Source organism: Polyergus mexicanus, unplaced genomic scaffold (assembly GCF_030449975.1).
Source record: "Polyergus mexicanus isolate NDT 795.1 unplaced genomic scaffold, iyPolMexi1.0 SCAF_4, whole genome shotgun sequence".
Taxonomy (NCBI): Eukaryota; Metazoa; Arthropoda; class Insecta; order Hymenoptera; family Formicidae; genus Polyergus; species Polyergus mexicanus.
Genome location: NW_027223324.1, coordinates 6,730,278 through 6,744,109, shown reverse-complemented (window position 1 = coordinate 6,744,109; position 13,832 = coordinate 6,730,278). Strand labels below are relative to the sequence as shown.

Sequence of the window (13,832 nt, the reverse complement as noted above, 5' to 3'; positions counted from 1 at the left end):
AAGCAGTGGTATCAACGCAGAGTACTCTCTATTCATAATATATAAATTTATATTTATCATAATTTACTTTCATTTTAAACTCGAGAGGTTTCCTGATAATAATGTGACAATGGGCAATCGTAAATGAGCAGTATTTGTTGACATAGAAAGTAACAAGAGAAGGTGCTTTTAAATTACAATATATTGGGCAATAATATATATATATATATATATATATATATATATATATATATATATATATATATATATATATATATATATATAGAGCATCCTAAACTACTATACTTCCTCTTAATGGCAGATTCCTTAGAACATTTCAAGACGAAAATCTTAATACAAAAATGTCGAGGCTATAATAGTTTTTAAACGGGAAACTATTATATTTTACGAATGACAGGACCGAGATTTCGCGCGTTCAGGCACGGCGAAATAACAAGTGAAAAAAATACTCGATGAATGGGGCGCTCTTTTTATGATATTGTATAAATTTACAATAGCATTGTCATTATATGTTTTCCCGCTTCTCTACGCATTGCATTAGCATATTCTTTTTACGAATAATGGATGCAAGAACTAAAAGCATCTAAAAAATGATTCTAGTAAAAATTTGACATGTTTCAATTTCAGCTGTCAAAGTGGTCGATCAATGTTACCATAAAAGTATCTATTATTTCGTCGTGCCCACGGCTCTCTGACACTCCTATGGGCGCGTTCCACTTAACGATCGCAATGCTCGCATCTATTTTTGTTTTATTTTCAATGAATAACAAAGATGAAATGATATCGTGATCGTTGCGGTTAAGCGGAACGGGCCCTATACTGAACGGTGATAAAATAATGACGCCGGCCATTACATGACGCTAGTAGGATATTTTGTCCGCTAAGGTTATAATATATAAGAAGATTAAGTTATGAGCCCCGATTACTCATAATGCAATGCAAAAAATCGATATGTGAGCAGTCGCTATTGAAAAGAGATAAATAAGGTAGACTGTTATTGGCTCACACATCGTGATTCTTTGCATTGCATTATGAGTAATAAGGGGCTTATGACTTAAGTCTGGATCTACAATAGGTGTAATAAGTCTTTAGCCTTAAGAAATTGACCAATCACAATCAAATATGAGGAGAGTACTCGACTGTGATTAGTCAATTTCTTAAGTCTTAGGGCTTACACCTATTGTAGATCCGGACTAATCTTCTTATATATAACTTTGTCCGCTTCAACTTCAAAATTCAAAATCTGCGTTTCGATTAATTGTATTTGAGAGTAAAATATGCGTACATTAATGTTTGCGTACATTAGGGTAAGTAGAAGTAAGCCAGCCATGAAATAAGCGCGCGAAATTTCAGCCTTGTCATTCGTGAAATATAATCGCTTCCCGTTTGAGAACTATTATAGTCTCGATATTTTTGTATTAGGATTTTTGTCTTGAAATATTCTAGGGAATTTGCCATTAAGAGGAAATGCGATAGTTTTAGGACACCCTATATATATATATATATATATATATATATATATATATATATATATATATATGTATATAAAATTTCCTTCTCTGAGCATATTATGTGTGCATATACATGTGTAATGTGCACACAAGCCTATTAATTCTCGCTTCTTCAAACTGATGTTACTAAATAAGAAAACGTCCATTTAAAGATCTGCAATATACTGTATATATATACCCATACTGCACCGCAAGATTGCAATAACATTGCAGCAACATTTTTCTGCAAGATTGCAACATTCCAGAAACATTGCGAAATGTTGCTGCAACGTTGTTATGATATTGCAGCAACAGTAAAATGTCCGCCTACGGAAATATTGCAATATAATATTGCAGCAACATAACAATATAATATATATGCAATAATGCGTTATGTATATTTATCGATATAATATCCTTAACATATGAAAAAAATAATAAGAAATTAGGCCTATAAGACTCAGGATCTAGCGTGTATATAGTTTTTCTGTATTATAATAATAACGAAATTATAAAATGTAAATTTTTCAGTACACATTCGACTTCCTTCAGTGACAGAGAATATCTAAGAGAAAATAGAAAAAACTCAATTTGCAATTGTGTAAATTCACAATTTCTTTGTATCCGAAATATTCAGATATCCGGATGCAAAAAGATTGTGGTGAATTTACGTATACAACGAGTTTTTTCACATCTCTCTTGTTTTTATATAATCCCAAAATTTATTTATTAAAATCTGAAGTATCTTTTACATATTAGAAAATTATTATCAAATTTTTGATTTTATATAAGAATGGAAACTATTAAAAGAATTCTTAGTCCAATGTCTGAGCCCCTGTATTAGGATCATATCATACGACTTAAATTAACAAAAATAGTTATTATATCTTTTTAATCTTACTAGCCGCTGTTTGTAAACTTTATATAATCATCATGATTAAAAATTAAATGCGGAATAGATAGCGCAACATGCGCCGCAAGTGGTAAACGAATGAACTAGCGATTATTGAATACTTTTTTTGTAATATTTTCGGAATGTTGCTGTAACATTGCTAAAGTTATATTGTAAAATAATGTCTTTGCAATATTTCTACAACATTAAACTGCAATATGCAATATTACAATGTTGCAACAATGTTGTTGCAAGCTTCAGTGCTGTATGGGTATATATATATTTATATATATTTAAAAGAAAAAAATTATCTTTATATACAGGGTGTCCGGTAAAGATTGTGCCAAGAACACAGTAAACTGAACAGAAAAATCCTGTAACATTTTTTCTATAACAATTAATAAAGAAGTTATTATTGAATAAAGTCTGCCAATCAGCTCCGATTTTTAGCCGCGCGCCTGGTAGTGTGCGTGAGCGCTCCGTCGCTACGGCGACGCACACTACCAGGCGGGCGGCTCACCGACATGCGTCCGGCTAAAAATTGGCGCCGATTGACCAGACTTTACTTAATATCTCCTTTATTAAGCATTACAGAAAAAAATGTTAGGACTTTAAATGTACAGGACTTTTCTGTCCAGTTTACTGTGCTCTATTCTCTTACGAGCGTTGGCATAATCTTTACCGGACACCTTGTATATGTATACATACTTTTGCAATTTACGATTATGTTAATTTACATATGTAAGAAAATTATATGCATGGTACTGTGTGCCTTAACATGTTCCACACAATTTCAGCGTTACTAAAATTTACAATAAAAATATATATGTTATTTATTGAAACATGTGTGTGTGTATAAGCTAGTCTATATATTTTTGCAAATTTTCAATTTGGATAACAATGAAATAACAATTATAATATTTTAATAATTTCATTTTTCATTTTATAAAAATTAACTAATAGTGACAGCCGTATAACATATGTAATGAAAAGAAAATAAGTGCCCATAAATGTGTATGGCCAAATGTTACAAAATGCACAATCATAAATATTATATTTTTTTATCAACATGTTGCATCCATACTAAATAAACTTTGTACTTATGCATTGTATTTCTATTATATACATTTCCAACAGGAAATTATAATAGATGACAGACATGTTTGTCATTACAGATTCTTTGGCTTGTTTGAGAATCTGTTTTTTTTAAATGAAACTCAAAGCATTTATAGTTTTTTAATAATAAACGTTTAAATAGTTTAATTTATATATATTTTTTAAAATATAAAGAACAAAAAACATTTACAGTTTAATTAGAATAATTAACGTTTAAATAATTTAATTTATATTTTTAAAAATATAAAGAATATAAAAAGAGCGTCTTTATATGTACATATATGAATTAAGATAGTTGTCTCGCAAATCGCAATTAAGAAAAATTTGAAAATTTAACTATATACGTTCCCATACAGCGCAGAACATTACGATTACATTGCAGTAATATTACAATCTTGCAAGTTGCAATATAATATTATTGAGACATTATTGGAATATGTAATTGTAATATTTCAAATGTTACAGCAACATTCCAAAAATATTACAAAAAACAGTATTCGGTAATCGCTACTTCGTTCGTTTACCGCTATGCGGCGCGCGTTGCGTTATCTATCCCGTATTTAGATTTTAATCATGATGATTATATCAAGCTTGCAAAGAGCGTCTAGTAAGGTTACAGGTATAATCACTATTTTTATCAGTTTAATTTGTCTGATACGATCCCAACACAGGGAATTCAGATATTGGACTGATTGTTTCTTAGATCAGGCAGATAAATGTCTGAAAAAGTTTAAATCATCCATATCTAAAAAATATATATATATATATATATATATATATATATATATATATATATATATATTTTTTCAATATTCCCAAAAATACACTAATAAATAGCTCGTTTTATTTAATTTTATGAATTTTTTGCGAGATTCCATATTAAAGAAGAAAAAAGTTTGAACTACTAAATTATTATGAAAGAAACGATTGAAAGCTACTAAAAACCAATAGTATTTAATCGGTTTTTGCTAACATAATATTTTTTTGCAAGGGTTCCTTATTGAAAATAATATTAGAAAGTTTCTGGCATGTTGTATGAATATTAATACAACGTTACGCGCAAGTCTCTGGAATGTTAATGGGATGAATTTGGGCGAACATTTTCATGTTGCTGGGAGTTAATTGGCAGGTTTATTAATCTCCGTGGAATGTTACTATCTTACAATTTAAAATGACTGGAACCTTATTGGGATGTTGATATGCTGTGAGGGTAGGAATGCCGCTGTCGTAAAATGTTTACGATTTTTGGCCAAAAGAATATTCGAGCATAATATTAAAAAATTATCTGCAGGACTTACTTTGTCTGAACCCAAATTACGAATCCGGAAGAGCGTGTGTATTTACTTCATACCACCAATTGAGTATTACATATCATTCTTCCCTTTACTTTACACAAACAAGCGGATAAGGAGATAAGCTTGAGTTTATTTCTTGATTCATCTTTAGGAATGAAAAAACCAAGTTTTCTTTCCATTCCTCCGGGTAAGCCAGAAGATAAACCTATTATATAAATCTAGAAGAATATTTTTGGTCGATTTTGGAAGTTTTGATGTGATGAAATAATCTATACCATCAATGCCTGGACTTGATCGACCTGTCCTATTGCCATCTGAAACTCCTCTTTCGTAAAGAGGATGCCAAAGAAAGAATTATTATCAATCTCACCTAAGGAAAGATTTAAAGATCTAAAGCTCAGACTACGCATTGAAAATTGAGATTCAAGATTGAAATTTGATAAATCAGAACAAAGAAATTTTAATTCCTTTTGTTCTGATTAGTCAAATTCCAATCTTTAATCTTCAATTTTCAATGCGTAGTCTGATACGGGCATAATAGCGGTCCATGATGGAAACAAAAAGTCGACTTGTTTCGCAATTACTTCTAGAACAGTTTTATTAGCAGTTTCTGAAAAATCAAAACAATTCTTAAAACATTAATCTTCCTCCAAATGTATGAAGAATTTGAGTCTTTACATAAATCATTGCAAAAATTTATAAAATTATCTTTTTTACATTTTTTCAGACCAACTCTTGCTCTTGCCTCTACTTTTTTATATTCCAAGAAATCTTCTCTCGATTTGGAGAATTTAAATTTGATTAGGACAGCCCTTCTAATTCTTATAAGACACTCACAATCTTTGTCCCACCATAGACAAAGTGGTAGCAATGCCCTTCTATACCTGTTAAGCCCGTCCCTACCGAAATTGTTCGATTAAAACCGATTAAAACATAATCCGTTTTAATCGGTTTTAATCGGTTCAATCCGCACCCGGATTAAAAAGAAATCGAATTTAATTCCGAACGAATTATAATCAGTTTTAATATCGCTTTCGCGGATTATTTCTAATCCGAATTATTTTTGTTGTCCTCCGACAGATTTACATCGCATTAAAGCCGATTTAATTATAACTTATGAAAACGTATAATTTTGGATTAAGGTGGATGTATATCAACCAACATTAATCAGTCTAAAGCGTACTAAAATCGATTTGATTATTTTAAATCGGTTTTAATACCGTATTTTCGGTGCAAAAATTCTAATTGATTCGGATTATTTTTTAACATTTTCGGCAAGGGTATTACCAGAGAGAAGCCTGAGAGAGGCAATGCCGGCGATTTTCGTGGGACGCTTTTTCAAGGCCGTAAAGCAGCGCCGTGCATCCACTTTTAAAAATTGGACATACTTACCCACATCCACTTTTCGATACTGTCGATCAAATCTCCATATGGTTCATATCCGTGCTACATCCACTTTTCGATACTGTTGGTCATTTGATTCATATCCGTGCTACATCACGCGCGCCTGGTAGTGTGCGTGAGCGTTTCGTCGCTACGGCGACGCATGCTACAGACGGGCGGCTCACTGACGTGCGTTCGGCTAAAAGTCAGCGCTGATTGATCAGACTTTACTCAATAATAACTCCTTTATTAAGCGTTATAGAAAAAAATGTTATAGGACTTTTCTGTTCAGTTTACTGTGCTCTACTTGCTCACGAGCGTTGTCAAGGGTGCTTTGGGACACCCTGTATACATTTCTTCGTGATAAGATCTGCTACTTTCAGATTTATGCAATTGTTTCAACTTTGATTGCGTTCTTTGTGTTATATATATTAATGTCAACAAAAATATACATGGAAACATATATATAAAGTTTTATTACTTATAAAACGTGTGGCACGATTGGTAGGTAGTGACCAGAATCCTAGATTATAATCTAGGACTCTAGTAGTGACCGGTATTTAGGATTTTTCACCTATAAATCGCAATCCATTGTGTCCAATCGAGACATGTTCAAATGATACTCAGTCATCATTTTTCTATTTATTGCAGGACAGTGCTCGGATTTAGTTGCACATTTCGGCCCGATTCCGTGGTTCACGCCTATTGCCCCCTCATTCATCGCTCGTGCGTTAGCGACGAGTCGCCAGATACGCGTAACTAAGGAGCGTGAAGCGTGATGCTTTGTCTCAGGAGCGTCCGCATATAAGAATGCCCAAATATAATAATAAGACAATACTTCTCTATAATTAAAAGTTTTTCTTCAATATTTTATATCAATGAAATATAAAATATTGAAGAAAAACTTTCAGAATTTTGAGAATTTTTGCGGTGCATTTAAAAAATATTGTCTTATTATTATATTTGGGCGTTCTTACATATGAACGCTCCTGAGACAAAACGTCGCGCTCCTTAGTTACGCGTATCTGGCGACTCGTCGCTAACTTACGAGCGGTGAGTGGGGGCAATAGGCGTGAGCCACGGAATCGAGTCGAAATGTGCAACTAAATCCGAGCACTGTTGCAGGATAACATATATATTTAACAATGCCAAATTATTATAAACTTTTATACGATCCTCTAATAAAATCTGCTATTTATTATCATTAATCAATTCTTCCTCCTCATTTTGATTCAAATTTGAATTACTTTTTGTCGATGACAGATATTCTAATGCTCTCCGGTAACATCATATTGCAAAAGGCAGCTCTATCCGAATAAACCATCAATTTGTAGGTTTCTTATTGTGTGTGTGTGTGTGTCGTGTGTGTGCGTGTGCGTGTGTGTGCGCGCGCGCGTGTGTGGCAGCGAATTGACACGAAATTTAGTCGGTGGAAACGGTTGAGACTAAATGGTGCCAACTTTTATTTTTCATTATTTTATAACCATCAATATATAATCTATATATCGATGTTCGTAACAGTTATCGTTTGTTCGTATTAATCATCAAAACGGAAAATTAACAAAAAGATTGTCAAGGATTATGTTTATTTACATTCACAAGCAAAAGTTAAGTTGGCTCTACTGAAATATCAATTTTTCTCGCTTCTATTCTACTTTCAGTGGAATCGGATTGACGACTTCGGTGGAAACTAGACCAGTTTCACCATGGCTTCTCTTTCACCCAGAGGATGGATAATCGCATCTACCCCTTTTGGCGATCTCCAAGAATCTTGCATAGCAGTCGCGTTTTTTCGGGCCATTTCGTAGCTCTGCTTACTACGGGACCCAAGCGCCAAGCCGCATTTGATGCTCTGCCATGGCAATTCTCGGAATCGATCTTCCAGGAAGTATACTTGGCCCATCGGTCTGCAGACTATCATGCCCCAGTCCCGCAGAGAGATTTTCATCATAAACATCGCTGTGTTCATTTTTATAATGAGACCGCGTTGCCAAATGTTTTTTATTCGAATGGCGCATGGTTCATTTTCTCTCAAGTCTTCGGGTCAACATTGGAGGTAGTGACTTCATCGGTCCATCCGAAAGTTGAGCTCTTCGATGAGTTCTACTAGGTCTCTCTCTCCGTTTTTCAGTTAGACCCAGAAGAGTAATGGGGACTCTGCGCGAGTTATCCGTACTTCCAGTCGTCCGCGAATTAACTCGTGGGTGTTGATGTTCTTGACTTCCATTTTCTAAAAATTAGTTATTTGGTATAGTTGGAAAGATTTTAAGAGGGATCCACTGATTAAGGTTGAGGAAGAGGAGGGTAGACGTTTAATGATCGAATATTTTCTTGTCCTCTCCTTTTTTTCCTTTTTATATATATTAATATAATAATAATAATTATTATTATTATCATTATTATTACTATATTACTATTATTATTATTATTACAAAAAAAGTTCCCCTCCCCTTTTTTATTATCTTATCTCTAGCGTATAGGTAGAGTTTTCTTCGGGTCGTAGCAGAAGATATACCGCATTCATTTCCATGGCCTTCTTTTTTGGTGAGTTTTATTGCTTTATTGTTTTCCTGCGGTGCGCTTGGCGGTGGTGGTGGTGGTGGTCTTTCGGATCGCCTCCGTCTTTCCAGATGTAATAAAAGATTTGTAAGAGAATCCCAGATCGATCCAAGTAAATATATTGACCATCCGTACACGGTATGTAAGGCATAATCATGCACATCTGTGTCTAATATTAACTTGGAAACTCTTGCAGTTAGATATATGCCGAGTAGTCCAGCGCTGATATTGCCAAAAAATAGGAACTTATTCCAAAATTTTTTCCAAGCGGAAGCGGCTATTTTTTCAATTGATGCTTCATCCAATAAATTGGAAAGGGAGCCTCCCTATAGAGAGGTGGATCTTCCCATTACTCCTCTTGTATTGAGTACTGATGGTCGCTCGGCCGGGAACATTATATGATCTCTAAGATCTCTTAACCCTCCTTCCGAATATATGCCACTAGTGGCTAGTGACCCTGGGTTGATGTAGACTTCCAAGTAGACTTGATTAATTGTTTCATAATGGTTGGTGGTAAGGTATCTACCGGATTAGGTATAAATTTGTACCATGAATCTCCTAAGAAGTATTGTACATGGCAAGGTGCAAATGGATTGCATGCAGTTTGTGTTCCATGTTGTAATAATATATGAGTTTGGGGAGTTAAAAAATGTGTTCGATTTTCCCGGATTACTGGTAATTGATCGTAACATTCTTTTGTTCTTGCTAGTTTTACATCCACTGATACGCATTTGACTATATGAATCACTTCTCCTGTAAAAGAGCCATATATCCAGGTCCTTTCATTAGATGATATGCGAAAATATCATGTGCTTGAGTAGCTATTGCTAATGCGTTATGCGTTTCGCTTTTCTAAATTACATTGGTGTAGTAATAAATTTTAATAAAGTTCGTTTATTTGAGTGCGGACGTGTTTCTCTACGTATATGAATTTAAAATTCTATAGGTAAAGATATCGAGATTTGAGATTCCAGATTGCTTTTTAAAGACAGTGGTACCGCGTACGGTCTCGAAAATTAGTAGTTTAGGATGCTCCGTTGTTATTAATGAATATCCACATGTACTGTATTTTCCTTTGCTAGTCAGTGCGAATATTGTCTTGTGTGGTTAAAGAGTAAACTGTTTGCGGATGATCTTTATCTTTATCAACTATTTTGTATGCGTATCCCTCGAATAGTGTTCCGAAATTATAAAGTTTGCAGGTATTGGATCCCAATATGTATCTCCTCTCTACGTCTGTGCAATATGTGGAGCCAAATTTATATGTTACACCCGACCTGAGCTGCGATTAGTGTTTATTTTTACGTCTGCGATATAATCTTGTAGTGTAATTCTTACGCTTGCGAGTACTATTACGTCTGTCCATGTTCCATAAGGATCGGAATATGCTGCTCCGATACAGCCTCCGTCGTTGTCCACACTGCCAGCGAGTGTTATTGGACGTGTTGTGGGTTGAATTGATTTTAAACCAGTTATGTAAGTATTTGCTATTTGATAACTACCATAATCGTGCATTTTTTTGCATATATCGCGGGGTATTTCTTCTATGTATGAATATTTTCCGTTATATACATCTATGGTGTGAGAGAACATTCCACATTTTTTAATTAATCAATCAATTTCAACTTTACACTGTATTACTTTCACGGATTCGAATTTGTTAATTTGGAGTAATTGTATATATACTTGTTCGCGTTTAACATTTTGCGATGGAATGTCGCACTCTTCGATTGTTAATAAAGATAATGTCGTTAGATTTGCTGAAGAAGACCCGCAGTCATACCCTATGATTCCAAGAGTTTGATAAAATTTTATTAGCACTATCAGTATCGCAATTAGTCGCTTAATGTTGTGGTCTATCTGAAAGTTTACATAATTATTTTTTTGGTAATTATTTTTTATTGGTAGGTCTAATATACGAAATTCGTAAGCGGTTAAGATGTACAATTCGGCTATTTTTCTTTATTCTAATTTTAACGTTATTTTTATTAAAGATTTCTAGAACTTTGTGAGGCCCAGTATATTGATTTCCGAATTTACCTGGTTTTGGACCCTTTAATATAAATATCTGATCTCCCGGTTTAAAAGTTTGCGGATTGATTTTTCTATCGTAATAATTTTTTGATCTAACTTTGGTTTGAATTACATTATCGCGTGGGTTTCCCTGAATAGCGTGAAGTTGAGTAACAAGATTTATTAAATATTCGTCGTAATTTGCTAATTTATCCCCAGGAGGTAGAAGTTCGTTCGATGGAATACGTGCTATTTTTCCAAAAACCAGCGCATATGGAGTATGCTTTGTTGCTTCATGTACACTCGTATTATAATTAAACATAGCAAGGCTAATCCATCTATCCCATTGTTTTTGTTCATTTTCATATTGTTTTAAATATTCGCCTAATGCGTGATATGATTTTTCTAATGATCCGTTTGATTGAGGATGGAAGGCTGTTGTGCGAAATTTACGAATTTTAAATAATTTTGCAATTTTCTTTATTAGGTCGCTAAGAAAATTTCTTCCTTGATCCGTTAATATTGCTTTTGGTGCTCCAAGTACGCAAATAAATCGATCTACGAAAGCTTCTGTGATGGTTTCAGAAGTTTGATTCGGTAATGGTATTCCCATGCAAAATTTAGTTAATTGATCTTGTAATGTTAGAATATATTCGTTTCCTCTTTCGATTTTAGGTAAAGGGCCTACGATATATAGCTACTTCATCAAAGGAAGATCCTGGTGTATCTGTAATTATCATAGGTTGTTTTGTTTTTACTCGGACAAGTTTTTTCAATTGACATTGTAAACATTGTTGTATATACCGTTGAACATCTGCTTTTAAGTTTTCCCAGTAATAATTATGTTTTATTCGGTTATAAGTTTTTGCGACTCGCCGGTGTCTTCCCGTTGGTAAGTAATGCATTTCACTGATTATAACGGAACGTAAGTCTTTCGGTGGATATTTAATTAGTCCGTGGCAAATAATAACTTTAGTAGGAATGTCGGTGAATATTGATTGTATATGTGATTTAACGTCATTTCATGGGACATTATTAATAAACTCGGTTTTTACGATACTAAATGTTTCTAACTTGAAATCTTCGGTTATATTTCGTAAGTCTGTTAAGATTTTAACAATTTGGTTAAGGGTAGTCGTAGGGCCTTCTCGTTGTTCCTTGCTGATGGGTAAAGCCAGATGATAATGATTTTTATGTTTTATGGCCTTAGCTTTTCCTAAGACAAGAAATCCTAGGTTTGGAAGCTCTTTTCGTTCGAAAAGTTTTTGTGAGCCTGAATCTAAAGGTGTTCCCTGAGTGTCGACGAAGTATCTCATGTTATCTTTTCGTAAAAATAATAATTCTCGAGAATCTATAACGTTACCATAAATTATTCTATTTTCAATAAATGCGGGTTTTCTTTTTCTCGACTTTAAATTTTGGCTAATAATATCTTCCTCATTTTCTTTTTCTTCGTCTTCCTTTTCACTGTCAGAATCCTTATCAGGCGGATCGTTTCTTTTTTCAGTCTCTTTGATCTCTTCTCCATCGCTATGCAATTCGTCGGTTATTTTATTTTGTTCAATATTTTGTTTTGCAGTTTGGCTTCTTGTTTGAATTTTATTTTGTTTAGGAAGATCATGTATTAAAGCTCTTTCGGTAATTGATAAATGATCTGGTTCATTTAATTCTGTTAGTGTAAATGGAAGAGTATCGTTATTGTTATGTAATAAATCGCTTTCAAATATTATTTTTTCGGTTTTTTTGATATCGGAAAGATATAAATGGAAGTCGTCGTCGTCTTCTACTTTTTCTTCGCTATCGGATTTTTCTAATAGTTCAGCAATTAATTGTGCATCTTTAGGATTGTCTGGATTTAAAAGAGTTTCTTGTTTTTTATAATGTTACAATCTATTTCTTTGAAGTCTACAGGATTTCTAGATAATGCATTTGCATTTACGGTTATTTTTCCTGCTTTGTATACAACCTCATAATCGTATTTTGCTAATTTTAATCTCCAACGGAGTATTCGCATATTTGCATCTTGTGCGTTTTTAAACCACATCAAAGGTTTATGATCTGTTACTAAAATGAATTTTCTTCCGTATAAATATGGTCGAAAATGTTTAACGCAATATACAATAGCCAGTGCTTCTTTTTCGTAAGTATTGTATTTTAATTCATTATCTGTTAAGGTTCGAGAGGCGTATGCTATCGGTTGGTCTTTACTTATCTCTCCTTGTAATAATATTCCTCCAACGGCCATTCCTGATGCATCAGTCGTTAATAAATGGTTAAATGGAAAAATCTGGATATTGTAGTACTGATTCTTCGCATAGTTTTTGTTTTAAAATCTCGAAAGATTCTTCCTACACGGAGGACCACTCGCGGTTGTCGTTTTTTAATAAATTTGTTAAAATTTGGAAAAATTCGGTATAAAGCGTCTGTAATATCCTGCAAGTCCTAAAAATTGTTTGATGTTTTTAGGTGTTTTAGGTCTTGGAAATTGTTGTATTGCTTCTAATTTTTTTGGATCTGGTTTTATTCCGTCCTTACTGATTACGTGTCCCAGATAAGTTACTTCTGTTTTTTAAAATTCACATTTGTCTGGTTGTAGTTTTAAGTTAGATTCTCGGAGATGTTCCATTAAAGCGTTGTATTTTCTTTCGTGTTCTTCTAAAGACGTTGCATAGATAGCGATATCGTCCATATAAACGAATAATTCTTTGCCTTGTAACCCAGTTAATACTAAGTCCATCAGGCGCTGGAAAGTAGCCGCAGCATTTTTTAGACCGAACGGCATTCGGTCAAATTCGTAATGTCCAAAAGGAGTAAAGCTGTTTTATGACTGTCTTTGCGGTTTATTTTTATTTGGTGAAATCCAGATGTTAAATCGCATACTAAGAAATATTGAGCTCCTCCTAATTGATCTAATATATCGATGATATTCGGTAGAGGGTATGCATCTCCGATGGTTTTATCATTTCAAGCACGAAAATCTAACACCATTCTCCATCGTTTGTTTCCTTTGGAGTCTTCTTTCTTAGGCACGATCCATATAGGCGTGTTATATGGCGATTGTGAGTGTTTTATGATTCTTCCTTC

At 33.7% G+C, this 13,832-nt stretch overlaps 2 protein-coding genes and 1 pseudogene across 2 annotated transcripts in view; all 3 read right to left on the bottom strand.

Annotated features, from left to right (window-relative positions):
- Positions 1 to 5,107, bottom strand: part of LOC138932756 (fatty acid synthase-like) — a 6,152-nt gene extending 1,045 nt beyond the window's left edge. Inside the window, exon 1 of the mRNA XM_070294890.1 lies at positions 5,069 to 5,107. Coding sequence (XP_070150991.1) covers positions 5,069 to 5,107 — 39 coding nt within the window. The remainder of the gene's footprint in view (positions 1 to 5,068) is intronic.
- A 2,588-nt stretch (positions 5,108 to 7,695) lies between these two features.
- LOC138932755 (uncharacterized) lies at positions 7,696 to 8,403 on the bottom strand. The gene is made up of 2 exons (XM_070294889.1): positions 8,340 to 8,403; positions 7,696 to 8,213 (listed from the first exon to the last, which is right to left on the bottom strand). The coding sequence occupies exons 1-2, from the start codon at positions 8,401 to 8,403 to the stop codon at positions 7,867 to 7,869; spliced, it is 411 nt and encodes a 136-aa protein (XP_070150990.1). The 3' UTR covers positions 7,696 to 7,866.
- A 178-nt stretch (positions 8,404 to 8,581) lies between these two features.
- Positions 8,582 to 13,530, bottom strand: LOC138932754 (uncharacterized; annotated as a pseudogene).
- Between the last annotated feature and the right edge of the window lie 302 nt (positions 13,531 to 13,832).

What these genes read in the sequence shown, in the direction of transcription:
- LOC138932755 (XM_070294889.1), bottom strand. Translation starts at nt 8,403, where the DNA reads ATGGAAGTCAAGAACATCAACACCCACGAGTTAATTCGCGGACGACTG. An exon ending in ACTGGAAGTACGGATAACTC is followed by an intron (nt 8,214 to 8,339) that starts GCGCAGAGTCCC and finishes GTTGACCCGAAG; the next exon opens with ACTTGAGAGAAAATGAACCA.